Source organism: Odontesthes bonariensis, chromosome 3 (genome assembly GCF_027942865.1).
Source record: "Odontesthes bonariensis isolate fOdoBon6 chromosome 3, fOdoBon6.hap1, whole genome shotgun sequence".
NCBI classification, from domain to species: domain Eukaryota; kingdom Metazoa; phylum Chordata; class Actinopteri; order Atheriniformes; family Atherinopsidae; genus Odontesthes; species Odontesthes bonariensis.
In genome coordinates, this window is record NC_134508.1 from 6,693,688 (window position 1) to 6,721,193 (window position 27,506).

The 27,506-nt window shown below is 42.0% G+C and overlaps 1 protein-coding gene across 1 annotated transcript; it reads right to left on the minus strand.

The window, feature by feature from the left end:
- Window positions 1–27,484, minus strand: rbl1 (retinoblastoma-like 1 (p107)). The gene is made up of 22 exons (XM_075460160.1): window positions 26,820–27,484; window positions 24,114–24,247; window positions 23,664–23,867; window positions 21,738–21,802; window positions 20,740–20,868; window positions 19,319–19,482; window positions 19,082–19,146; window positions 18,726–18,900; window positions 15,852–16,018; window positions 14,236–14,348; window positions 13,918–14,021; window positions 13,366–13,503; window positions 12,642–12,806; window positions 10,302–10,434; window positions 9,993–10,223; window positions 7,988–8,175; window positions 6,027–6,203; window positions 4,867–4,938; window positions 4,666–4,753; window positions 3,884–4,032; window positions 3,414–3,578; window positions 1–2,148 (listed from the first exon to the last, which is right to left on the minus strand). Exons 1-22 carry the CDS (start codon window positions 26,979–26,981, stop codon window positions 1,954–1,956), a joined length of 3,183 nt encoding a protein of 1,060 aa, XP_075316275.1. The 5' UTR covers window positions 26,982–27,484; the 3' UTR covers window positions 1–1,953.
- Window positions 27,485–27,506: the final 22 nt, after the last annotated feature.

Genomic DNA, 27,506 nt, shown 5'->3' on the forward strand with positions numbered 1-27,506 from the left:
TCATGTGAAGTAAGTACATTTTATTTTACAAAACTATTTTACAAAACAGTCTGTAGAAAATACAAACATCCATGCAACTGAGTGGAGAGTTTTTTTTGGAAAGAGTCTCATCCATTATCGGATTTTATCCACGTTTTTAAATCTCTCTCTTTCACAAAAGTTGGTTTGTCTCCGACGCTGAAACAAACCGAAGATGTTAAAAGTTTAAAGTTACAAAGATTAGTTTCTAACGTCAGTGCTGATACAGAAATAAAGACGGATTCTGTAAAATATGTTAAGAACAAGAAGAAGTGTAGATACTACACACAGCGAGTACACAGATGCCGCTTCAGCTGAGCAGTCTTTACTGTCAGCCCGTTAATAACAGCAACACGGAACATCGAATGGTTCAAAACCTCAGAGAAAATATTAAATACAAACAGTAAAACTAATAAAATTAGACAATTTTCCCACAATGGAAGACATAATGTCAGCGGAGGATTTACACAAGTGTGGAGTCAAACTATTTACAGTTCAAACCTTTAAAATGTTCGTCAAATGACTTCAACTCGCGGCGCCTTCTTTCCACAATGCTGCCATTGATTTGCATTTGAATAAAATGCAGACGGGTCGAGAGGTCTGATTGCGCTTATCTGTTGTCACGGCGACCGGGATTTTGCCAGGACAAATGAGAAATTAAAATCAATCGAGCAGTCGCTCGTGCTTTGTCTGTGAAATGAGGATTTTACTGAATAGATGTTTTTTTTTCCCCTCAGTGGAAATTCCCTATGAAAGTGGAGAGTGCTTCGTATTCGCTGAGAGGAAGGTCACATATTCACAGCAGCTGAAAGCCTTCTGGATGGAAAAGAGCGCAATGCATCATGGGTCGTTGGGTTGTTGAAGGTGGAGTTTGTGTCGGAGTGAAGGAGAGTCGACTCAGGCTTCTGCAGCTCCGTCACGACGCTCCGAGCCCGACCGTCCACCCACGAGGTGAATAAAACTGCAAACTGTTTGCAGAATGGCTGCAGTTACATCAAAGGTAGACCTGATATGGATCGTGGCTTCAATTGGGGAGCAACAGATGTAAAAAGTTTGATCACTGTGGTCTAACGGAGGAATTTCCTGCTTCAGCCACGCAAACAAACAAACACAGAGAACGAGGATGGTTCTCCTCCGTAAGCCTCTCTCAGCTGCCGTCCAGCGCCTAGAACAGGTCGTTTTTAAACCCTGACAATCGCTCTGCGGTCCAACGCCAACACGGGCTTAGGTGGTTGTGATTAAACCAACTGCGGAGCTTCAGAGATTATCACATGAGCTGAGAGATTATTTTTGAACCCATCGAGTCAGACCTCTGAAAGAAACGATTCTCCTCTGGTTGTGCATGCAAGGTTCGGGGTGTTATGGCAGCCAGATGCAGGCGATGCCAACACCTCTCTCTAAACTCCGCTTTCTCGGCCCTGCTGAGGTTTTAAAAACTTCTGTAAATACTAAATATGAGCGGAGGAAAAGTAAAAGCCTGGTCTGAGTAAATAGCTTTACACTGCTGACAGCTCTGAGAATGCGTCCAAACCTTAAGAAGACTGAGCCACATCTCAAGCCAACGCCGATTGATCCAATATTGAGGCGGAGTCCAAACTAAGGCGGCACCTCCACCATCAGTCTGTACAAGTATAAAACAAAGCCACAGAGCATCGTCTGTGTTCAGTGTGGAGATAAGAAAAGTAAAACATATCTCCGATTGTATGTTTTGGTTCCTAATTTGGCTCAAATATCACATTTCAGATATTATTACCGCCATCAATCAGAACTTTGGGGTCATGGCAATGAAGGGGGATTATAATCTGGTTTGGACAAAAGAAAAAGGCTTAAATGACACTGCTGAGTCCATCAGACGGGGAAACTGAAAGGAATGCTCCTCTACAGGTAGCGTTTACCTGAGGACCGGTTCGCTTTCAGTTCGGTTCAGGCTTGCCATCAGTGGCTCTGTCGCTCCGACACGACGTCCTGCAGACGCTTCAGCAGCACGTCCGGACTGCTGCCGTTCTCCGGGCACGCCCTCTTACTGGGCGAGTCGCACGATGACGACATCATCACATCCCCTTCCATGGTGAAAGCCCTCTTCCTGCTCACGGATCCCTGCCGGATCATCCGATTGATGTCCGACAGCTCCTGCGTGGAGGCAGAGGAGCAGACAGAGAGGGATCATGAACCATGCATCAGCAGGATTTTTTACCAGGTAACAACTTCCAACGTCCGGAGTGATCGCCTAAAACGCCCCGCGTCTTCAGCTTACATCACTCATGGCAGAGAGAAGCATTTTATTTGCAAAGCTGCATTTTTGTAAATGCAAAAAACTTCATTTTAATTTAAAATAAAAAGTAAACACAGATTTTAAAATTTTAGTGCTGTTTTTTTTAGGTCTACAGTATGAATAAATGCAACTGATTTCTTCATTTAAATTTTAACTACAGGTGCTTAAAGGGATAGTTCGCCTCTTTTGACATGAAGCTGTATGACATCCCATATAAAGCTCTAAATGGTCCAGGACCAGAATACATCAGTGACCTCCTGACCCAGTATGAACCCTCCAGACCCCTCAGCTCATCAGTCAGAACCAGACATGGAGAAGCTGCATTCCGCTTCTATGCTCCACATGTCTGGAACAAACTCCCAGAAAGCCTCAGATCAGCTGAAACACTCAGTGTGTTTAAGTCCAGGCTGAAGACACACCTATTTTCAGCTGCGTTTGAATAAAGCTCAAAACTTAATCACATTTTAACTCCTGATTTTATCTGGTTTTATGTTCTTATATCTATTAATTAATATTAATTAATAGATAAATTTAAGATATCTAATTTATATCTTAAATTAGATATAATAGATACATTTGCATCACAAAATTGTTCATTGCTTCATGAGAAGCAAAACGCTTTATTTTTTTTGGCCCCAGCCAACTAGCCGGACTACCTTCATCAACACCAAAACGAGGCTGGAACTCTGCTCACAGGACGCAGCAGGGGGTAAGTCAAATCTAATAAATGATATTGCTAATATAGGATGTCACACAGCTTCATGTCAAAAGAGGCGAACTATCCCTTTAAGCAACACGCTTTTTTTTTTAGGTATCACGTTTAAAAAAAAAAAAAAGTTTGAAAACTGGATTTAAAACAATAAATCATCACAGTGAGATTTGAGAAAGTTGAGCAAAAACTGAAATCTTTAAATCTGTAAATTAGAGAAGCACCAGCATGAGTTAATGATTTAAATAGTCTTATACGCAGCTCTTGTATTAGCAGTGGTGTAGCTTATTTAGTTGTCAGGCTTCACTCTACAACTTCCAGAGAAAGAACAAGTGGAGGGCAGAGCGTCCTGGAACAGGGACTCAAGGGTGTCCCAATGTGAGAGTGTGTGTGTGTGTGTGTGTGTGTTCTTGCCTTAGACGGGCTGCTGTTGATCCTGTACGTGTAGGAGTTTGGCGTGAGGCAGCCTGCGGAGTTCTTACGAGGGGAGACGTACAGCGAGTGTCTCTGAGAGACTCGACGAGGAGACAGCGGCTGAGCCCGGACCGACGGGAACGGGGAGAGGGGGGGGGCGTCCGCCTGGAGGATGCAACAAAGTCACACCATGTTACCGTTCGTTAAGATAGATAGATAGATACTTTATTGATCCCAAAGGAAATCCAGTAGCAGACATAATAAAGCAATAAAAATGTTTATACAATTATAAACAATCTAAGAATTTAAAAAATAATTTAAAAAACTGTTTAAAAATATAAAGTGACCAGTGAAGTAAGACGAAAGTGAAATATAAAGTGACCAGTGAAATTCAGAAGTGCAGGATGTGAATCCTTTCATCCCGAAGAGTCAGCGTTACAACACAAAAACACGCTGTAAGAAGGTCGTACCCGATTGTCGTGGGTGGCGTAGCGCAGCGCGAAGCTCTTCATCTTCAGGACGAACACGGTGTTGTAGAACTGGATGAGGTCGCCACGCTCCTCTTCGCCTGATTGGTCAGAATTTGTGTGTCCTGGGAGCTGATTGGTCTTCTCTGCAGCTGAGGAAACATAAACAAAGGATTTTAGGAATATATCAATTAAAGGTCATCTTATCTGGTAAATATACAAATGAAAGACTTAATCAAATCGCATAATATTATTATCAAAATAATAAGCAGCAGTCTGTTCAGAAGTCGCATAACTTTCATTTAAATTTGTAGATTTCAAATAACTATTGTGAATTAAAAGTCAGTGTCCAAGTCTGTTGGTCAAATTGGGTAAAAAAGAACTTAAAAATAACAATAATAATATTTTTCCTGATTTTCTCCATCCTTTTTTCTTTTTCTCATCAAAATAAATGACTGAGAGTCCTGAAAGTTCATTAAAAAAGTGGATTGGATCCAAAGGTAAGTGTTTCAGTATTTAGGCCGTCAGATGTTCATCTGGCAAAGTTCAAAGTTGGTCGTTAACCAGGCGGGGAAAAAAATAATAAAAATCGATTGACTTTGCTTTGATTATCCAAAGAGATGAAACTCAGCTTCACAGAGAAATAAATGAGGAATTTAAAATGCTTGAGTGGGTTGAAATTATTTCATCATCTAAATGAATCAAGATTTGTATTTTACAACAGTTTATCCATCTTTAATCATCTTATTTCACAGCATGTTTATGAAGCTCGTGTGTGAGCTCACATTCTCCACCTGATACAGAATCCACCTCCATTTTTTCATCGACCGCCAGCTCTCTGGGACTGTGACGCAATAAGACGCTGCGGTACACCTGCATACACGGGAATAAATACACACACACACACACACACAGCGTGAGCCTCCCGAAATACAACTTTTATACAATTTCAGTGGTTTGGATGTGAGTGCATGTGTGTTTCTCACATGGCTGCTGGCTTGTGGCTGGCTGCGGTAACACTTCATGATGTCCTGGAAGGTGTGAGTCTCTTTGGTGATCTGCGAGGAAGGAATCAAAGCAGTTAAATGTAAATGTATTTTATTTATGCAGCCCTTTACAGACAATCATTACGATGTACCAAAGTGCTTTACAGCAGGTAATAAATAAAGAGAAGAATAAGTAAAAACAATAAAAGAACAGTGAAAGCAATAAAATACAACAAAATCGAATAAGATAAAAGTGTAATCATGCTACTGGGTATTAAAGCCATCCTAAATAAGTAGGTTTTTAGCCTAGATGTGAAGAGGCCCAGGTCAGAAATAAGACTCAGCTGGACGGGGGGCTTATTCCAGAGCCTGGGGACAGCTTTGGGAAAAGGCTCGCTCACCCCAGGGTTTGTATTCTGACCTGGGCACTTCCAGCAGAAACTGATCTGTTGACCTCAGAGCTCTACCAGGACTGTTAAAAGCTCAGATAAATACGATGGGGCGAGGCCGTTAAGAGCTTTAAAAACAAACATTAAAAGTGTAAAATCAGTTCTGTAAAGGACAGGAAGCCAATGGAGGGAGTTAAGAACAGGAGTGATGTGCACACGTCTGTTGGTGTTGGTTAAAAGACGGGCAGCAGCGTTCTGCACCAGCTCAAGGCGACTGAGAGAAGACTGGGAGACGCCCACATAAAGCGCATTGCAACAGTCTGACCTTGAACTTATTAGGGCACGACTTAAAAACATTTTAACTTTGGCCGGGAGACGTAACTGGAAAAAACTAGTCCTGACGACATTGTTAATTTGTTTGTCCGACCTCAGATCAAAGGTCAAAGGTCAAACTGAGCTTTGAAGACAAGGTGCCAAAGCCAGCCGTCACAGCATCCCCAAACACAATGCATTCAGTTTTGTCATCATTTTAATGAAGAAAATTTTGGGCCAACCAACAGTTAAGTTCCGTGTTTTCACAGAGCTGGAGCTACAGTCGTTTCCCATACAAACAGTGTATGGACAGAGTTTCAGCGGGTCTCAACTTGAGTTAAACTAATAAACAGTTTTCCGTTAGAAATCTAAATTGCGTCTTTGCTTGCACACAAACGTGATAACGTTCAGGAAGTAGTTCTTCGGCATTAAGATCAGAGCAGCTGTGGACTTTCTCACCTTAGATATGATGTAAACGCTGCACAGCAGCAGCTGGTCCAGGTGTCGGTCCTTCATCAGGTCAGTGCAGTGGACCAGAGAGTGCTCAAAACACGTCCAGATTTTCCCCCGCAGCTCTGAAGAGATGTCCAGCTTCAAGCACAAATCCCTCAGGCGCACGCTGGCCAGGTGATACACCTGCAGACACAGGTGTCCATGTATGAGACGGCTTTTATCAATCATTCAGCAGATAAAACAGTGAAAAAAACTAGTAAAAAAAAAAAAGATGTCCCACTTCTTTGGTTCATTGAAAGCAGCATTACACTGCAGCAAAGAGGAAGGAGCATCAACTGGAAAGGCTGCGTTAAAAAACATGAAATACGCCTTTGATGGTGTTTAAGACATCCACCGTGGCTCTGTGATGCAAACATGAGAAGCTATTAAACACCGAGAGCTTTTAAGAACAACTCTAAGGCTAAATCAGCTGCTTTGTTTCCGGCTCACTGGTTGTTTTTAACAGTTTAAATTGCAGCTGAGAGCAGCAGACAGGCAACAATTAGCTGATTAATCAATTAACTGATTAACTTTGCAGCAGGTAAATGATTTAATTTAAAGGAGTAGAGGCAGTAGTAGCATCCCTGCTCATTTTAAGGTTGGTGGATATTGGCTGAAATGTTTTTCCTTCACAGAAACGACCCCCCTAAAGAGATGAGGTAGATGTGAAAAAAAAAAAAGTAATTGCTGTTCCCCAGATGACTTCCACTGAGCGTCATGTGATCTCTTTCTCCTTGCTTCTGGCCAGGCGGGCCTTTCTGCTTAGATGGAAGGGGACAGCCTCACCCACACACATTCAGTGGCTCCGAGGTGTTATGCACTAACTCTAGAGAAGGTAAGATTTTCAATTGGAGGCTCAGAGGGTAAATTTTCTAAGACCTGGCAATCCTTTCTGACCTATTTCCATGATTCTTACACGGCACGGATTACAACATGAGAGATTGAATATTGTGAACCCTTGACATTCGAGTAGCTCAAGGTTTTGATTTTAAGAAGCCCGCCAACTACTTTTAATTCAAGAAAAATTCACCATCTTGTTTTCTTCTTTTTGTGTGCCCTTTACATAACATCTTTTAAGACTGGGGGTGGGGAGGCCGGGTCAATGTTCTACCTCAAGATTTCTGTAAATCTTTTTTCTTCTTATATGTAAATGTTAGCCTGGCTGACGGGTCCACATCTCGATGAGATGGTGGTCTGGGAACTAGATGGTGGTCTGGGAACTAGGTGTGCATTTTCTCGTATTTGAGGCGTGGTTTACGAATGCCTGGAGCCGTTTATTGGGCGCTACGAATGTCTATCAAATGGCGTCTGGTTCTTCCCGTGATGCTTTGCGCGCGATTCATAGCCAATTGTATCACTTATACCAGATGACGTATGTAGAGCGACAGAAATTCGACGAGGAAGAAGAAGACGCTTTACTGTGTATGAGAAGACGATGGCGTTTAACGATTATTTTTAAAATAAACTTGCGTTCTAAGCTACTTAAAACACTTTCTAAGGCTGCATTGAACGGTAACGTTGTGTCCGCTGCCATGTTGGATTAACACTCTACAAGCTTGGGTGTCGCGCATAGACGTCGTCATCGTCTTGCTGCCGCCCCGCCCCCCCGTTCTGTGATTGGTTCCCAAACTCTGGCAAAAATAAGGGCGGTGGTTTCCAGGCTGACTTTGCAGTGAGAATGAAATCGAGCGCAAAGCAGCATGGGAATTCCCAGGCTATGTAAATGTTGTACTTTTACAAAATTTTGATACCATTTAGAATCACGGGAGCCCAACCTTGGGGTTGTTTTATGGAGGGTATTTTTGTTATTGTTGTGATACTCGTCTTCAATGTATCATTGTTACTTGTATATATTCATTGTGGAAATAATAATAAAAAAAGATTTGAAACCAAAAGAAGTAATAAAAACTGCTCGACAGTGCGCCGACCTTCCTAAAGAACAGAGCGAGCGACCCCGTGCGTCGCGGCCGTCCAAGTCCCGTCTGGGGCTCGGAGGTGGGCGCAGCGATCGTGGCCCGGCTCGGGGAGGTGGTCAGCAGGAACTGAGCGGTGAGGATGCCGGAGGAGTCACACGGCTGCACAGGGATCAGCGTAATGGTGTGGTCGCTGCCCATACCTGCAGACAGTCACACAAACGCACATCAGCCAGAAGAAGAAACAGCGAGTGGCTTTTATCTTTATACGCTTTTTAAACTACGCGCTGAACAGAAACGAGACGATATTTCACATGAACATTTTCACACAGTGTCTGAGGTAGTTTTCCACTCGGCTGAATGACACTCGGCAGTTCTTTGAATAGTTTTATTGCTGTAAAAACAAAAACAACAGATGATGTGATAAACTGATAGAGAAGTTAGAGATAAAGGCAAACAAAGTTTATAAAGGCATAATATACATGTAATGACATCACTGATGACGTCACTGTGTGGCAGTATTTTGGATTATGAAACGTTTTTACTACTAAAGCTTTTTAATGTTATGATGTTTCGATGATCAGGTCATTTTACCTGCTTATAAACAGCCAGAAAAATCAGTGAAAGGAATTGATTTTGGCTTCAGTGTTTGAGGCGCCAAGAACTGGAGTTCAAATCTGTAAGTTTCATCTGTTATCAGTGTCCAGATGTCATCAGTGAGACAGAGGTAGCCCTGTCGCGATATTCAATAAATCAATTAATCGCATGATACTTAAAATTAGCTCGATAATTTTTCTGGCCGGGATAAATACCATAAATGCATGCTTGTTTGTTTTCCTCGTCTCTCTCTTTCTCCCTCTCGGGTCCTTAAGAGTAACGATGAGTGAACTCTCATGTCAGTCACATGGTGTGTGGGGAGACACCACAGAGTGCAGCTAAAGAGCCGCGTGAGAAGTATACCGGTGGGCACCGGGCAGAGAGAAAGCTAGCTGCGGGTTTGAGTAGGCTACGCCTCATAAAGACAAAAAAGATGGAATTGGTTTCTAAGCCAAACACAACAAACATGCATCTAAAACACAATCATCCGCTGCAGTTTTCCCAGTTGGGACAAAAAAAACACAACAAGTGGGCCGTCTTCCTGTTACCGACAGAGCGCAGTCACTGGGGCGTTTAGTCGACAAACCAAGTACAAACAGGACAGTGCGAAATGGGTTACACTCACAGACAGTGGAGTTCGCTTCATTGCTAAAGAGATGCTGCCCTTTAGTATCATCGAACAGCCAGCATTTCAACGAATGCTGCAAACATTTGACAGACTTTATACTTATTTATTATTTTTGGTTGTTTGTTCATTTATTGTGTTCTAGTGTTTAATATTCTTTAAAAATAAAAGTGTATTTCTCTTTGAAAAGGTGTACCTGCATTATTATACCATTATCATTGTATTAGATGAAAATTATCTCAGAACGACAATATTATCGCTTATCGCAATCATTCCTGAGACGATTTATCATCCAGCAAAATTTGTTATCGTGACAGGCCAGGCCCATCCAGAGGGCCAAAGAAACAGCCAACAAGCTCATCAAAGAGCCTAATCCTCCCCTGGTACAGTTAATCAGTATCAAAAACAAACTCCGTCGTCATTATTTCTGTCACACTTGTTTCCAGCTCCGCTCAGACCACCCCTCCAAGCCTCTTCCATGCACACCTGCTCCCCCTCCATTAGGATTTAGTCGACCCGAGTCTCCCTCACTGTTGCTGGGCAACGGCTTGAATCCCTGTTCTAGATAAACACGTAAAGGCCGTCACTGATACAGAGTTTTATTTAATTAACTTCCTCATCAAACACGTTGAATGGGAAGATTCATTTGTGGATATGATTCAAACGATTCACGTCAGCCTTCTAGTGGTAAAAATCAAGATTTGTTGCTCTACTGGAGACTTTCGGTGACTTTTCCGTCTCCGCTGAGCACACATGGAACCACTGAAACAGGGAAAGAGAATAAAAAGGCGTGACGACCTTGCAGAGGGATACTGAGGATGGAGGTCTGGGTCCCGTGGGCTGCGATCTTTAGGGTGCCGCTGTTCGAGCCGAACGTCAGTCTCTTGGCTGGAGACGGCACCGGGCTCCCGCTGGGATTCTGGATCGCGGTTTGGGCCGGTGGGTCGTCACCGAAAAGACGGCGTTTGGCGCTGCCGGCCGCAGGGGAGCTGTATCTGTCGTGGACCGACAGAGGAGAGGGAGGTATTTCTGCAGGAGGAGAAGAGCTGAAACTTAGATGAAGTTAAGAAAAAACAACAACAACAGTGCAGACTTTACGACACCCACCTTTACGTGCGCTTCCCAGGCCCGACCTGAACTCCCTGATACGAGGGTGTATGATGGGGGAGTGGGCCACCAGAGGCAGGTGAGACTGAGCGCCGTTTGTAGAACCCGAGTCAAGACTGGAGGAAAAGTTGACCTACAGAGAGGGATAAAGCGTGATTAAGCAAACAGCCAAATATCCCTCATGCAGCCCCATGATGATACCTTCTACGTTTGCTGTCAGTCAGTTGGGAAAAGGGAACTCGCACTTTGGATCTCAACATGCTCGCCCTTTCTGGTAGTGTTCTGAGGATATTTTTTACCTCTTTGTATTGTTGCAGATTCATTGTAACAAAAGCAGAGGCTACCAGCAGAAACACGAGGGAGCATTTCACTTATCTGGACTGTTACTTGTTTTTAAATTCATTTGAATTATTTTATTTGTTTCTCTTTATATTCTTTTATGTATTTTTAATGCTTCTTCCACTCCTTGCTGCAATGCTTTTACTTTATGTGAAGCACTTTGAATTGTTTTGTACATGAAATGTGCTATACAAATACATTTGACTTTGACAAAGCCTGGATGGAAGATTTAATTGTGATCTTCAAGGTCACATTTAGACGAGACTCCAATTTGAATAAAGCAGGGAAAATTTATTCTGAGCATTTTTCATGTCAAGAACATCGGTTATTGAATGCATATTTTTGGCTGTTAATACATTCACGTGGTTGGCTACTGTTTTTTTCCATGTACACATTTAATTTTTCCATGTTTACATGTGTTGCTTCCTTGTACACGTCCATCAGTTGTTGGCCTGGAACTAAGTGCCAGGGGTGTTTTTATAGAGTTTTTAAGTTGACAGTAACTTTAGAAACTCAAACATATGCTCTGAAGCACAGAAAGTGATTTATTTTTTCCAAATATGTCCCCTTTGATTGATATCGACAGTTTGTGATGTTCCTTCTACTATCTAGGGGTCTATGGCCTTCTAGAGTCTAGGGCTTTGTTCGAAACCGCATACTACATACTTGCAAACTGCATTCTTCCATTCTGCGTACGGCAGACAGTATGCAGAGCGTTTACCCACAATGCATTTCACTCCTGCCCGAGCTGAAATCAGCCGGCCTGAAGCTGATTTCGCTTAAAAGTGGGGTAGGGGTTCTTTTTCTGGAGCATTTTTTTACATATTGCTTGAAATACTCTTCACACCCCCATTGCAACCAATTAATTTTTAAGTTTTGACACAAAAATGAAAAGTTTTAGTGGCCTCTAGAACGTACAATCTAGGAAAAACACTATCCAATCATACTGAACGGACCGTTAACGATGATTGGATTCTGATGCCGTCTATCAAACTGCAATCTGCTCCTCCCTCCCCCTCCTCCCCCCTGTGCGCGTACCCTGCTCCGTGAACGAATTACGCGTCCAGAAGCTTGGCAGGAAGCTAAACTAGAGCCAGTGGCTAGCACCTAGCATTATTAAACGTATAGTTAGCATATACTACGGCAACGATCGATGCTTGCTGTCAGAACAGCGCTCGTGCGCGTTCATGTACTCTAGAGGCGTGCCTTCGGGGGGAAAGTGAAGAAAAGGGTTGGGACTTTTGACCTGTGTATTTTCAAAATGCAGCTTCGCTGGACTCAAAATCCAGGATCTCCTACCCTACCTTTAAGCTCTAAACTCTGTAAACTTTAACAACATTTGAAACATTTTCAGGCGAGAAAGTAGTCGTTTAGATCCCCAACGTGTTGAAAACCTGACAAAATTCCGGCTATTTACAATTTTGTTCCCACGAATTCGGCGCTACTAAAGCTAGCCGCAGTGAGCAACGCACTTCCGGTTATTTTCACAAAATAAAATACCCGTTGCCTTTTATCATAGGGAAAGCCATTAGGATACAATTGGTGCTTTTGTTTTGAAAACAGGAAGTGAACCTACCCTCGTTGTAGCTAGCTTGAAACTGCCGTTTTGACAGGAAATGATGATCGGCGGCGTCACGTTGCGTTGCATCTTGGGTAGTTTGAGTATGAATAGTAACCTCATGATGCATACCCAACATTTCAGAGAATCTAGTATGCATCCGGGAACTTCTCGCTTACTCAAACTCGCTTACTAACTCAGAAAGTTAGTAGGAGTAGTGGGAGAAGTATGCGGTTTCGAACACAGCCTTGGTGATTATTGAGCTCATGAGTTCAGTCATAACTCAGTTAAAATAATGCTTAAACATCCGATTCATGATGGTAAGGATCACTTATATCTTGCGCTCAACATCTTTAGGTCAGTTGGCACCAGAAGACTTTCTGAACAGCATTTTAAGTGTGTGTGTGTGTGTGTGTGTGTGTGTGTGTGTGTGTGTCGCTGACCTCCTCCACCGTGGGCACTTTGTTCCCAGCAGCTTCGAAGGCGCTCCACAGAGCAGAGTCTGCGGTCCACGCCCTGCTCTCCAGAACCTGCTCTTCGATCGAGTTTAGATGCTTCACCATGTCCCTGGACAGGCCTTCCTCCGAGCGGATGAACACCTCGATCACCTGCAAGCAGGTACGCACAAAATGGTTTTGGTAGAGCTACGTTTACACACAGGTTTGGTCTAAATGTGCATCAGAGACGGAGGTGGGTGGAACAAAGCATCTACTTGATTTCTCTTATTCTTCTTTATTATTCTGAAGCCATCTTCCAACATAAAAAATAGATATCTTCAGGAGAACGTGGGGACAATTTAGTCGATACTTTTTCCAACGTTGCTGTTCACACAAGCGCATCATAGAAGGAAGCTTTCTGCTGGAGAGGAGCTCTCCGGGAGGTTGATGCCCAAGTGTCTCAAAGCACGGTCATTTCAAATGTTGAGTAAACTGAAGAGGGTTCCTTTTTCACAGCATTGAAGATACCATAATATTACATCCTGTCGTCATTGTACCACAGCAAGAATGAGTTCAATCAAGATTAGACCTCTAGTGGAAATCTTTGACAATCTAACAGCAACATAATTAAATATCTTTCATTCTTTTGATAAAGAACTTGCTGAGAAATGAAGGCGCTGCGTGACAAGTCCATGTAAATTCAATTTGTGTCTTTCTGGGTTATAGTTACCTTAAAAAAGTAAAATGGAGTCTGTTTAAAGATGTTGATGATCCAGGGGAAGGTCCGCTGGGAGCTGTAGGAAAACAACACCACCTCCAGGCAACATGCCATCAGGGAGCAGTGGAAAATGTCCTGCTCAAGCAAAACCTAGCAGCACACAAACATGCAACATACGTTAAGGGTACAAAAACACATCTTTATAAGACAGAAAACAGCCCCAAAACGCACTGAATAAACCCTTTTAGGTCTCTGTAGATTCAGCGATAAGAGCAAATTTTAAATCTGAATGATTTTCATTCAAATAAAAATGTTAAAGATGCAAAATATCTTTGTGAAAACATATGAAAACCTAAATGTACGAGGCAGATGGCTGCCCTCCCTGGTTCTGCCATTTCTTTTTACTTCTCCAACACTGTAGGGTCTTGAATTAACTCTACAAACTGCCGTGATGATTAATGCAACACGTCCTGGATTCTTACGAGACATCCGAGGTCATTCTGCAGCAGGTGCAACCAGTTGACGTTTTGGCTCACAGGTCTATAAAAACAAATTGTCGCTTACGCTCATGTCTCTGCCTTGCAGCCGTTTGGTCTCCTGAACCAGAACGTTCTCCAGGATCTTGTAGTAGAGGATCTCTGCCAACTTCAGACGGTTCTCTGCAAAGTCTTCAAAGACAACAGACAAACTCATACATTACAGAGATTCTGCTGAGGCTGGTGTGTATAGAAACTTAAAACACGTGCCTTAAACAGGCTACAAAGACAGAGATTTAACTGTTTTCTAATCAAAGTCGATCAGTGGAGTGGGACAAACAGCAATCGGACGAGGCAGCTTCCCGTGGAAACATTCGGACATCCAATTCTCATCAAAAGCGGTTACCTATATGAGAGCCAGGGGTATCCTCCGAGTCGTTGGTGTAATGTTCTTTGAAGGTTTGACCCAGAGTCTTCACTCGAGCCAATATGGACTCTGTGGGATTTCTGGAGCAGGACCTGTGATAAAAAGAGAGAGCTCATTGACATTTTATAAACACAACACAGTAAATAATAACAACACTAAAAAAATAATCCGTTTAATGGAAAGCAACAAATGTATGAGCAGCATTCATACAAAGTGCTTTATTAAACCATCTTAAGAACTTGAGCTCAGAAGCTGAAAAGCTCCTGAGTGAGAGGGATATCAGATGTGTTCAGATTAATCTTTTATGCTCCCACTGAAGCGATATTTTTAGTCAGTTCATATATTAAATAGCAGCTCTAATAGAAACTGCATTAGGACACATATTTAATGTCCTGTTATTGAAGGGTAATGATTATGGAACAGTGAAGCAGACTGCTGTAACATGTTTTTATTTCTTACCATTAGGGCTGGGCAACGATTAAAATGTTTTAATCTAATTAATCACATGATTTCCCTGATTAATCGCGATTAATCGCATTTGTACGCAAAATCCAAATATGAATTCAGAAGTAGTGTATAGCTTTTAGCATTTAGTTTGATTTGAAATGTGCTGCCATATGAATGAAAGTGCCATAACATTTGTTGTGCAAACACACTTTTAACATCAGCATCTTTCTGTAGTTTTTCTGTAGAAGCCTCGCTCCACTGTCTGTTTCCTTGAATGACTTGCTGCTATCAGTTGTGTGTTTTGCCTTTAAGTGATATTTTAGACTGGAACTACTACGCTGAGAAGACAATTCAACTTGGCAGTGTTTACAGATGACTTTGGTTCTGTCGACTCCGCCGTCTGGAAGAACTTTAAAATGAAAATGGCCGAGTAAAAGTTCCGTACCCTTCTCCATGTTTGGTGGAGCAACAGACTTTTACAATAATAAAATAAATAATAAAACCTGCGTTAATGCGCAATAAAATATTTGTCGCCGTTAAATAATTAACGCGATAATAAAGAGTTAACTCACCCAGCTCTACTTACCATCAATGTAAAAAAAACAACAAATATTTACAGGTCATTTTGAAGTTTGTAGCATTTGTACCTTAGTTTGTTACTTCTAAACTTTGCTAACATATTGAGGACCTTCAACAGCACCTCTTACAAGTTGTATAAAGTGCAAAGAGATATCTTAATACATTAGCAGAGAAATGTATAGGTCTTTATCAAGTCTGCAAACTATGGACAGGAAGAAGTGAGGCGGTAAGGCAACCCGATGGTTAGCATGCTACAACAGACACACAATAAATAGCCGTTAAATTAGATTAACATAATCTTAATGCTAAACTAAAACGTGTTGTTTGTGACTTCATGATTAACAGGAAGACACAAGTGTTTACTGATGTATTCATTCAATTCTATGCTGGGCAGAAACAAGCTAAACTCCTCCTAAAACACCGAGATTAATGCTTAGAACTGAGCATCTTTTCATTAATTACATCCTCGTTTTGTCTGTATTTATTTTGTTTTTGTTTGAGTGAATCAACAACAAGAGAAAAAAAACAAAAACAAAACAAAGAGTTAAAACAAAAAAAGGTCAACCTACTTGAAGATCTGCATCAGGTGCTCGCTGGGGGCCGTCCTTAAACCAGACACCATGCTCTGCAGCCGACTGACGCTCTGTGTTGCCGAGGAGACGGGCGTGACGAGCAGGTCTTTCTCCTTCAGGTACACTCGTCCTGTCAGAGGGGTGGATGGGGCGAGAGAGCCAGGCTGCACACACAGAGAGAGATTTCTGTAAGAGCATGTGTTAGTCTGCATTTATTGATCCAACACTCACTGAGCACTTTATAAGGAGCACCTAATCAACGACGTGACAAAATATTGGAGGAGATTCTGCTCCATACTGACACAATTCATCCCAACCTTTCTGCAGAGCAGTGAGCTGCACATTCATGTTACAAACCTCTCAGATCAACCAAAGAATCGAGGTGGGTGTAAAGCCGCTTGTGCCAAAAGGTATTACAAGAAAACTCTTGTTTCTCTAAATTTACTCCTTGTTTTTGCTACTGACAGAAGCTAATTGCATCTGCTCCTTGTCCTGTCACAGGCACACGATCTGGGCAGACACGCGCAACGAGGAAGGCGTTTATCTCTTCCTACTGCGAGGAAGCGGCACTTTAAAATGACTGCGTGACAACGTGAATGTGCCACAGAATTAAAATTAACTGCTGGTTACAGCTTTGAATTAAACATATTCAATATACTCCATTATCTTATTCATCCATTTAAACCTACCTTGGCGTTTGTATCCACCGTACGAGCGAGGTGGGCGTATGTGCCACTCAGATCTGAACGGGGCATCCGGCATATGCGCCGGATGACACGGCGATTAAATGGCGTCCGGACTCTTGCTTGCTTTGCTCATGGCACCGGCGTATAAATGGTGTTGTTTTGTGATAAAACACATAAATCAATCACCCAGCACTTCCATTTTACTAACTGTATCCGTCAAGGGAAACTTACTGGCTGACCTTATGACCTGCATACTCTTCATATAAAACTCATGCACACGTAGGGATGGGAATCAAAAACCGGTTCTTGTTGAGAACCGGTTCCCAGTGTTTCAATTCCTTGGAATCGTTTGGCGATTTTGCAAACGATTCCCTTATCGATTCCAGTGGGCGCGAATGACGTCACCACGCAACGTTGCGTGGCGAGTCCAGTGCAGCCAGCAGTCAACAGTAAACATGGCGCCCAAACACTCGAAAGTTTGATTACACATCCCTAAAAAAGACGACAACAGGGCAACTTGCAAAGTGAATATTTCACCAAAAGGAGGAAATACTACCAACATGCAATAACTATGAATGAATGTCACGTTTTCGATCTGCTCCGGACTAACGTTGGTGAATCTGAACCCAGCAGCGTTAGCAACGTTAGCATGTCCTCAGCTAACACTGCAGGTAACTAACTAACTAACAAACAAACACTGCCTACCATGTTAGCGCCATTTGCCTCATTGTAAAAGCTGCTGTTTGTAACGGTTAAGGTTAAATGAATGCCTTCTCAGGCATTACATTTAGATGAAATCATGAGAGACAGAGCCTGACTGGCTCAGAGCCAGAGGCTGGTGGTACTACCCCCAGTTCACCTCTACCTCCAGCTTCTCCTTTCACCAGAGCAGGGAAGAGTTAAATTACCCAGGCCAGGATAGACCAATGTGGACCTCACCGTTGTTGGGTTTGTAAGGTCATGACTCCTGTTACTTCTAAACTAAACAAAGTTGATGCTAATCGACCGGTTTGTTGTCCTTTTTCTCCAAATGAGAATCGTTAAGGGAACCGATAAAGAACCGAATCGTTAAGCAGAATCGAAAATGGAATTGGAATCGTAAAAATCTTATCAATTCCCATCCCTATGCACACGTGCAGGCTCGTTTACAGTCTGAAGAGGACTTTCAGGACATTCAGGATATAAGGCTGATTTATGGTCGCCTACAGAGACGCTCTCCACTGCTTGCGTGCGTCGGCCAAACTTCCTATATATCTATCTGTCGAGGAGACGGAGACTCGCGGAGACCACAAGGGTTGTGATTGGTCGGCTAACGACATCATTTCCGGAATCACTTTTCCGGTTTAGCTCCTTCCTCTCAGAACAACAACACCGCCATTTTTGAAAGAGTCTACGGTGTGCCGGTCAACATTCGGTCAAAATTATTTGCATTTCAAAATCAACAACAGTCTTTCTCTCTCGCTCGCCATCGTTCACTGTGAGGAGTGGAACGGAGCCGGAAGGTGAACAATCGATCAACGGCTTTCACCATAGACATCGTGAGATTGGGTCGTTTAACGTAGCGTATACTGAGGCCTTTATGCCGTGGCTCAGTGGTTAGAGTCGGTCGTCCAATAACCGGATGGTTGCAAGATTGGTGAAACTGACAGCTGGAGGGGTGTCAGTCCACCTCCTTGTCACGGCCGAGGTGCCCTTGAGCAAGGCACCGTACCCCCATTCTCACCGGGCGCCTTTAATGGCTGCCCAAAGCTCCAGGTTGGCATCTGTCTCCATGAGTGTGTGACTCTGTGCATGTGTGTGTCAACAGGTGCCAACCTGGATGGGTTAAAAGCGGAGGACAAATTTGGTGTGTATCAACGACCAATAAATCTGATCTTAATGATCTTAATCTTAGGCGAGCTGCTCGAGTGTGTTTTTGTCAGCTCCAGACAGCCAGACCCCGCTCGTTTCTCTTCAGCATCGTGACAATCCAGGATACATAATGAGCCTGTCTGACTCCACTACCTGCGCCGCAGTCATGGATGTTTGCTGAGTGCATACACTGAAGCCCAAGCCTGCGTCGGCACAGGTTTTCACCCTTTTGTGCCAACTAGATAAAGATAAAGATATCGTTACAGATAAAGAGCTCTTGTGAGTATAGTCCTGATCCTGTAGAGTCCGTATTCGCCCATTTTCCAGTGTGTACCTTCTCCATATGTTGTTGCAGTTGGTTCTGAGCAGCCGTTTGGTTGGCAGACCGTTCCTGAATGACTTTCCTTGGAGTTCCGATTTCCTCATCAGCGTCAGCTTCCAGAAACACTCGCTCATCGAAGTCCCCCACAGTCAGCACGTACTCTTCATACTCCCTGTTTATGGCCTTACTGCAGACAAAGCAAACAGAGTCTTAACCAATTAAACAGTGAATGTGTGACTTCTACAAACGCACAAAATGTTCAAAACTTAAAGAAATCTGACCAAGTCAGGGAGACAAAGAGACAAAAAGGACAAGAAAAAGACATCTGTCTAAAGTCGACTACCTACCATGATCCTCTTGTTACTTACTTGTTATCAATGAAGTTCTGCGGATCCAACATTTCAGTCAACAGCTCCTCATTTCCTTTCAGGATCTGGTTGGGGCAAAGAGAGAAGAACAAACATGGGTTGAAAAGGAAGAGGAAGTGGGAAAAGGGACATAATTAAGGAAAAACGAGACAGAAAATAAGTGTGAACAAAGAATAATTGTGGATGGCAGAAAGTAAAGATTTTCCCTTCGTGCGTGTTTAGAGAAAGCGAGCGCACCTCTTTCTGGAACAGCTTCTTTATGTACGGTTTGAAGTAGTGCTGCTTGATGCCTTTAGCCTCCACCACAAGCCCATCGTGCAGCTCACACAACCTCTCCAGCACACACGGGGGAGGCTCGTCGGGGGAAATGTGGCCGTCAGCCCGGTACAGAGGAGGAAGACCTGCACGGACGCACCCAAACGAGATCATTAAAAAACAAACATCACGCCAGCACACAAACAGAGAGACACGCTTTCATGAGCAGCAACGTGGATAAAAAGCCAATTCTTCTGCTGAACTCACAGCTTTAGACTAAAACTGGTGCCCCTAATTATTTCTTTTCAGATATGAGCAACCGCACAACCAATTAGGGGAACCACTTAGACTGACTTTTACATTTTTATTCATCTTGAAGTGACAATGAATGGCAGCTCTTCCTTCACAATGTGGTGGGATGTTTACTGTCACTTCAGTTTCCTCGGCAGGCCAGTTAGTCCATTCCTGCTATTAAAATACTGATGGTTGACCTATTGCAGCTCATCAGTACCTTCATTTCTGCATAATTTAAAAGTAATACTGTCATTTTGTTTTAAGGCAAGGAAAGGCAAGGCATCTTTATTTATATAGCGCATTTCATACCACAGGCAACTCAATGTGCTTTACATAAAGACATTTAAAAGAACAGCATAAAGCAGCATAAAAATTAAAACACAGTTAAAAGCATTCAAAGAAGAGCGGAAAAAAGAAAAATATAAACTCAACCATAAGCACACGAGAGAGAAATGTTTTTAACCTGGATTTAAAAGTGCTTACAGTTGGGGCTGATTTAAGAGTGTTTACGGTTTATGGTCGAGTCTGTGAACTAGTTTGGACCACACTGAAGGCGACATGTTCTTTTCTTTGTAATGTCTTTAAATTCTATAAATGTTTGTTATTCAAATGTGTGGCAAATACAAAAAAACAACAAAAATGAAAGTATCGTTAGCATACAGTGTCTGGGTCTAAATAAATGGAGGATGTGAACTTTTAATGATGAACAAACCACACGCATGCATATAACATAATCCGTGCATAAGTCTCATAAGTTGAGCTGCGTCTTATTTCTGACCTGGGTCTCTTCAAATCTAGGCTAAAAACCTACATATTTAGGATTGCTTTTAATACCCAGTAGTATGATGACACTTTTATCTTATTCGATTTTGTTGTATTTTATTGCTTTCACTGTTCTTTTATTGTTTTTACTTATTCTTCTCTTTATTTATTACCTGCTGTAAAGCACTCCGTAATGATTGTCTGTAAAGGGCTGTATAAATAAAATACATTTACATAAGTCATCCGCTGCAGCTGTCATGTTGCAACAGGTAAACCGCTACATTTTAAGTAAATAAATCCAGGTAGAAATGAGCTTCGCTCACATGTAAACACACAGACAGCCTTACCTCTAAAGGCTGGGTTGATGAGGTCCTTCCTGTTGGCGCACAGAAGAGCGTTTCCAAACACCAAATCCAGACAGCAGAGCAGCAGGTGGTACGAGTTCACCAAGTCATCACCGATCATACGAAAGTTGCCTTCAGAAGAAAGAAAAAACACATTTTCTTTATGAAATCTGGTTGGTTTTGGACTGGAATTCATCACACTGTGTAAATACTAGGGCTGGGCAACGATTAAAATGTTTTAATCTAATTAATCACATGATTTCCCTGATTAATCACGATTAATCGCATTTGTATGCAAAATCCAAATATGAATCCAAAAGTAGTGTATAGCTTTTAGCATTTAGTTTTATTTTAAATGTGCTGCCATATGAATGAAAGTGCCATAACATTTGTTGTGCAAACACACTTTTAACATCAGCATCTTTCTGTAGTTTTTATGTAGAAGCCTCGCTCCACTGTCTGTTTCCTTGAATGACTTGCTGCTATCAGTTGTGTGTTTTGCCTTTAAGTGATATTTTAGACTGGAACTACTACGCTGAGAAGACAATTCAGCTTGACTGTAAATGCAGGAGTTTTTTCAAAATTTATTTTGAAATACGTGCTTTTATGTTGAAACAAGTAAAAACAGGAAGTAGCATCGGTTAGCTCCATGAGCTACACACATAAACCGATAAAAAAAAATGTATTGACGTTAAATAATTAACAAGTTAACGGGATAATAACGAGTTAACTCGCCTAGCCCTAGTAAATACATCACTCTACTTTGTGGGAAACTGTAAGAAGCATTTCTCATTAGTTGGTATTTTACAGACAGCATTGCAACGACAGCTGCAGCTCTTAACCTCAACAAGCAAGAACTTCAATCTATTTCATTAAATTAAGAATGAAAAGTAAATGTTACAAAGCTGTCACAAGACAATGTTTTAAACATCATCAATAATGTCAGCAAAAAGATTCCAGATCCCCGAGTCACTGAGCTGTCAGCTTTGGTTTCTTAGTACCTTTAGTGTAGACAAAAAGAGTCCAGCAGAACTTGAACACATCGCTGATGTGACAGGGCAGTCGCCTGCAAACAAGAACACAACGTTAACACTTTAACTCTGCACCTGTGTTCACTGAGGCAGACAATGAAAGCACACAGGGCTCAGACACACCAAAGAAAAAGGAAAAATTATAAAGAGCCGATTGTGGTCTCTCAGAACCGGTTCTTTAAATGTGTCATGTGACCACATCAGTAACAAAATATATCGTTAAAGGTCACTGTGCTGAAGCAATGCACATATTTCCAGTTATTCATTGGGCTGATGTTACAAAAAGTGAAACAAATTGTATCAAAAAGAAATGATAGCTATTAAAAAGAAAAATATTTAAAAAAAAAAAAGACCACAATGTCAGCTGTTCTGTTGACTCAAGCTATTCAGGAAAGTGAAATACTGGCTTATGGAGGCCAATATGAGGGGTCCAACATGCTGTTTGCACAGACCACAAACTGGGCTTTAAACTTATGTCAAGACAAGTTAAGAAGAGAAATAGATCTATCCATTATCTATACCGCTGAATCCGTCGGTCGGGTCGCGGGGGGGCTGGAGACAATAACAATACATTTTTTCAAATAACATACAGCGAATACTGCACAGTATTATTATTTATTAAGTATTAATTAAGGCTTAATGGTGTTTCCTAAAGGGGGCACACTGTTAAACCTGGCAACGCAGCCCGCTTAAACCACTGTCACACTTGACCGCAGAGCACGCTAGCTCCTTTAGCCAGCGCGAGATGCAGGCACAATGGATCGATTTTTGATTAAAAAAGGACAAAAACCAGCACAAAAAACATGCTCATCCTGAATGTCTCACTATGATTACAACAACAAACTACAAATACAACATGAAGAAAGTCAAGGACATGCACGCCAGCTTCCACTCATGCCAGTATTAAGGTAAATATTGTCTTAATTGAAAATGTATTGGCTGTGTTGTTTCTTTTTTTGTGGGATGTTTTATATGTAGAAATGCATATTTGCAAAAGGGAACTTTAGTATGTTGTCGTAAAAGTGGCTCTTCCCTTGATTTTGCTTCGCCAATGTGGCTCTTGTGAAAAAAATAGTGAGGATCACTGCTCTAAGATTCAATGTGCATTTTCACGAAGAGGATCATTGACAGTGGCAGCTACCTCCCAGGTGTGTACATGATGTGTGCCGTTCTTTTTCCACACATAAACACTGGAGATTTTCAGGGGACTGTTTGGACAACTCGGTCTGCATATTTTCCCCTGCAGCTGCTCACTCAAGCACATCACAGCGGGAGGCTTTCTGCTGGGGGTGAGCTCTCCCAGCTGGAAATAAGAGGGGGTGAAGGAGGCAGTCAGGAGGCAAAAATGATGCCGTGGATATCTCTCCGTTTTCTCCACAACACATTAAGAATGGAAGATGAGGCTCTTTATTGTAATGATATCAGCACTGCATGCATCTCAAAGCATCAACCAAAGTGAGGAGCGACTGAACGTCACATTTCTGAAAGATATTAGTTGGAATTCTGCTTTTCATCTTTTGACCTGACCAAACCTACAATATTTCCAACAGTCATGAGCCTGGTTCAATTATCTGAATGGTTCTAGGTTGACCCATGCATGCCTGACATTAAGCACGGTGAATCACAGCAAAAACCAACAGAGCAAAGCAGATTTGAAGATTTGCATGAAAACATTTACATTTGTTCAGGTGAATTTCAACCACAAGGATGTTTTGCAGGAACCAGAGTTCTTTTCCACTCATACTGCCAGGGCCAAAACAGAGTTCACGGGGAGAAATCTCAGGCCTTAATAAGACTCTGGTAGGGGTAAATGTTAGGGAATGCTACTTATGCTAAGTTTTCAGATTTTAATCCAATGCAACATCCTCTGAACGGATGGGAAACGGTGTGTTGTACCTGTGCTTCCTGCTGCGCGGCTGCCGTGGCGGCTCGCATCCCTGCGGATTCTGGAACATGTCCATAAAGATGGGCTCAAACTTGCGAAAGATCACAGTGGAGACCTCAAAGTTTCGCTCCAGCCTGTCCATCCGCAGCCGGAAATCCTGAGTAAGATTTGACATGTCGGCCCACTTTCTCATCTTGGAGAAGAACTGGATCAGACTGCAAACAGGACAGAAATATCAAAACAATGAATGGGGGCAGTACAGGAAAAACACGGCTGGTGGACTTATCATGATTTTATAGTTTACGGTCATTGACAAATAAAGACAGGATAGACTAAAACAAACATTCATGTGCGTTGTGATTTGAATGTTTTCATGCATCTGACATGATTTATTGTATATTCATATTTGACTTTTATTCAGCTGAGGACGGTCGGGCCCTGCAGAGCCGACGGTGTCTCACCTGAGCTTGGAGGAGCGAAGGATCCTCGTAAGGGAGACACAGTTTCCCTCCATCAGGCCTTTCCCCACCGTGGGAGTGGAGCCCTTCCTGCAGGCAGCATAAAGCGAACAGGCCAGCCAGTGGACCACCTCTCCCTGCAAAAGCAAAGCTCAAACAGTTCAATATTTCCCTTTTCTTTTAATTCAGTTTGGCACAAGAAGAAATCTGGTGATCATCACTCCAACCTCCAGCTCACAACATTATAAAACACGACTGCTTAGGATGTAAAAACAATCTCTACAAATTAAACTCTGTTTGCCACGTTCTTACTTTATAATTTGGCAACCAAAAATGCAGTTAGCTAGTTTACGCTAAATGCTCCAGAAAGTCAGAATTTAATTACTGGGGTGGTTCCCTGACATTCAAAACCATATAAGAAAACGTTTAAGCATTTAAAAGAATGTATGATCAGGAATTAGTTGTGCCATTTTGACAACAATTATTGTGTTTCATGAAGAAATATCTAGCAAATAGTTAAAAGCCTCTTGAGTGCAAATATTTTCAGCGTTTCTTTACTTTTATGCTTTGAATTTAACTGCACTATTTTCTTCTCAGGAAACCACCCGAACTTCAATTTGCCACGTTGGTTCAAATCTTTCGGACAACGCAACTAAACCATAGTTGCAACCCAAGTGTGATGAAAAATTCCAAGAATTTATAAAAGTATTCTTGTTTTAAAACCACTGAGCTTGCATACAGCAGACACACATCTTACAAGCTTTGCAACAAAAAATATAGGATGCGATACAGAACATGTAAACTCGAAAATCACTTGTGTTAAACAACGGTTTGGAAACAGATCAAATATGACAGAAACATCGAACTTCTGAAGTTGGGACTCTGTCTCCATGTATAAATGGAGACATCCTCCCTCCCCCCACACACTGTGTGCAACCTCTGCTCTTTCTGCAGTGCCCCTTTGACCCCTGCATTCAGTAACGATGATGCAATCAAAGGGGCGAGGACTTAGCAAATACCCGTCCCACAGAGAGTCGTGCAGTCTGACAGACAACGTGACATTTGCTAAGTGCATGTTATTCTGAGCTCCAGTGAACTCAGTTTATACCATTTTATCCTTTCTATTTAAAAGCATTAGTGACACAAAATATCTGAAACACTTTTAAGCTTCCTGGACTACAGCTGAATAAACCTGCAGAAAACAAATCTTTATCAATCAGCTTATTAAGATGATTTGATTGTACTCTACTGTGGTTAATGTTTCAATTCTGATCCTACATGTGGGGCGTGTTCCATGAGGTATACCTCACCAACCAAGGATATGAAGTCATATCATTATTTTAATGGTAAGATGTTAGCTCAAGTGACCCGTTTCAGAAGCCAGCACTAAGCTAACTTTTGTTGTTAAAAACTCATTCTTTTTGGCAGATATTTTTGGAAAACAGTAAACAAATGATAAATATATCATATAGTCAGCATGCTCGGTTGAAAAATGTCTCCCGATGTTGCACCCTTTGAACACGGCAACGCTTTCTTGGAATAATGCCTGCAGAACTGACACTTATAACAAGATATTTTAGATGCGTGACACTGGTTTAAAAACACAACATAAATATAGTCAAACTTCCTCTTTTTGAAACATTCATGCTTAGTCTGATTCTGCCTTTGAAACCGTGGACCAACACAGCCTGGCAGAGAAAATGTTAAGCCTAATTTATTCTATTGGTTAACAGTGGCCTCAAAATTCATTAACAGAATGCATTTTTTTTATTCATCCATTTGTTTGTTTACATTCGGGGCTGCTGATTTTGGTCACTGATTTTTACAACAGCTAAAAGCAGAGGAAGTCAGGATGAAATGAATGCTGCAGCTCTACTTTTTGTTCGTTTTGCTGTTGGTCAGAAGTAAATAAACAAGTCGCAATGAACTTGACCGAGACAGACATCAACATTACCTTCACAACAGAAAATCTGAGACTATCTGTGAGCTGCAACTCTTCACTGCTTCTGTTTAATTAATCTGTTTACCCTTTCCAAACTTAATAAATGGGTTGCTTATTCAATAAGAACCTAGAAAAAGAACTAGGAAAAACTGACACGTCAAACTAAAATTACCCCCACAAAAAAAGCTATTTTTAAAGAAGATTCCTTAGGGGGAAAAAAACATAAATACTGTAATGTAACGTGGCACCAAGGCTTGCATAACGTTTTCCCTTTAATGGGGAACACATTTAACTCAGTTTGACGTTTATTACAGAGATTATTCTGTAATAAATATAAATAATACAATATATAGAAATAATATTCTCAGTATGTTTCAGTTTTATTTCCATGAAGCTTACGTTATATTTGCTTGAACAAACTCATTGTTTCCACTGATTTAGCTTCTAGAAGACTATTTTTCCTTTATTTCCCCAAAAGTGTCCATCTCAGACAAGCTAAAACAGAGAGATTTTCAATATTTTAAAGAAAATAGTATATCAAGAGGTTTATTTCGGTTGCAAATAGCCATGTTAAGGTTTTATCTCGGCCGGAAGACGAGTGGACAGATCTGAAAATGAAAACAGGGCTGAAGCCCTTTAATCCTTGTGTCTGTATCACGGACTGCAGTGAAGTTTAGTTTTGTGTCGATTCCACTTAGGGTGAAAGTGTGTTTTAACTACAGACTGGATATCTAAGTAAGGGCTGGTTATTTAAAGACATCACTCACCTCCAGAGTGTAAGTATTCCATATGGCGGTGAAGTTGTCCATAGCCTCATTGGCAGTCTGCTCGTCCATGTTCAGCTCCTGACACAACGTCTCCAAACTCCTTCGGACTGAACTCTCCTCCATCCTCCCCGACTCTGAATCCGACGACTCTTCGCCCCGCATTCGTACTTATTAAAAGCGATACTTTCGACTTTTTGTCAAATCCTGCCAGGAGTTAATTCTTAAACACCAAAACACGGGGGCTCCCCTGCCCTCACCCAAACAACACCAACAAGCAGCTTCCCCACGAGCAGCAGACTTCCGCCACCATCCCCACAATGCAGCGCGTTGGCGCGAAAACTTCATCACTCCGACCAATCAGAGGCAAGGGGAGCGTCAGAGAAAGAAAGCCGTTCGCCCGCCCTTTCGGGTCTTCTTCGCAGCCAGCGGTTACCCAGCAACAGCTCTAAACCGGTGTCGCGCCAAGGAAATATCTCCCATACGCGGGAGCGCGCACTCAATCTGAGCATAATGACACGTTGGTTGGCTCAGCGAGGTCACTTGATATCAAATATACACGATGACAGAACAGAATACACAATATTTCATAACTTAATCTCACGTTTCCATTGCAAACAGTGACATAAAACTCCTCTCTATGATGCAGAGGTGTGACCAGAATGGCATGTGTGGGGGGGCAGTTAGCTC

What these genes read in the sequence shown, in the direction of transcription:
- rbl1 (XM_075460160.1), bottom strand. Translation starts at nt 26,981, where the DNA reads ATGCGGGGCGAAGAGTCGTCGGATTCAGAGTCGGGGAGGATGGAGGAG. An exon ending in GCGTTTACATCATATCTAAG is followed by an intron (nt 4,939 to 6,026) that starts GTGAGAAAGTCC and finishes CCTTCCTCGCAG; the next exon opens with ATCACCAAAGAGACTCACAC. An exon ending in TCAACAGCAGCCCGTCTAAG is followed by an intron (nt 2,149 to 3,413) that starts GCAAGAACACAC and finishes GCCTCCACGCAG; the next exon opens with GAGCTGTCGGACATCAATCG.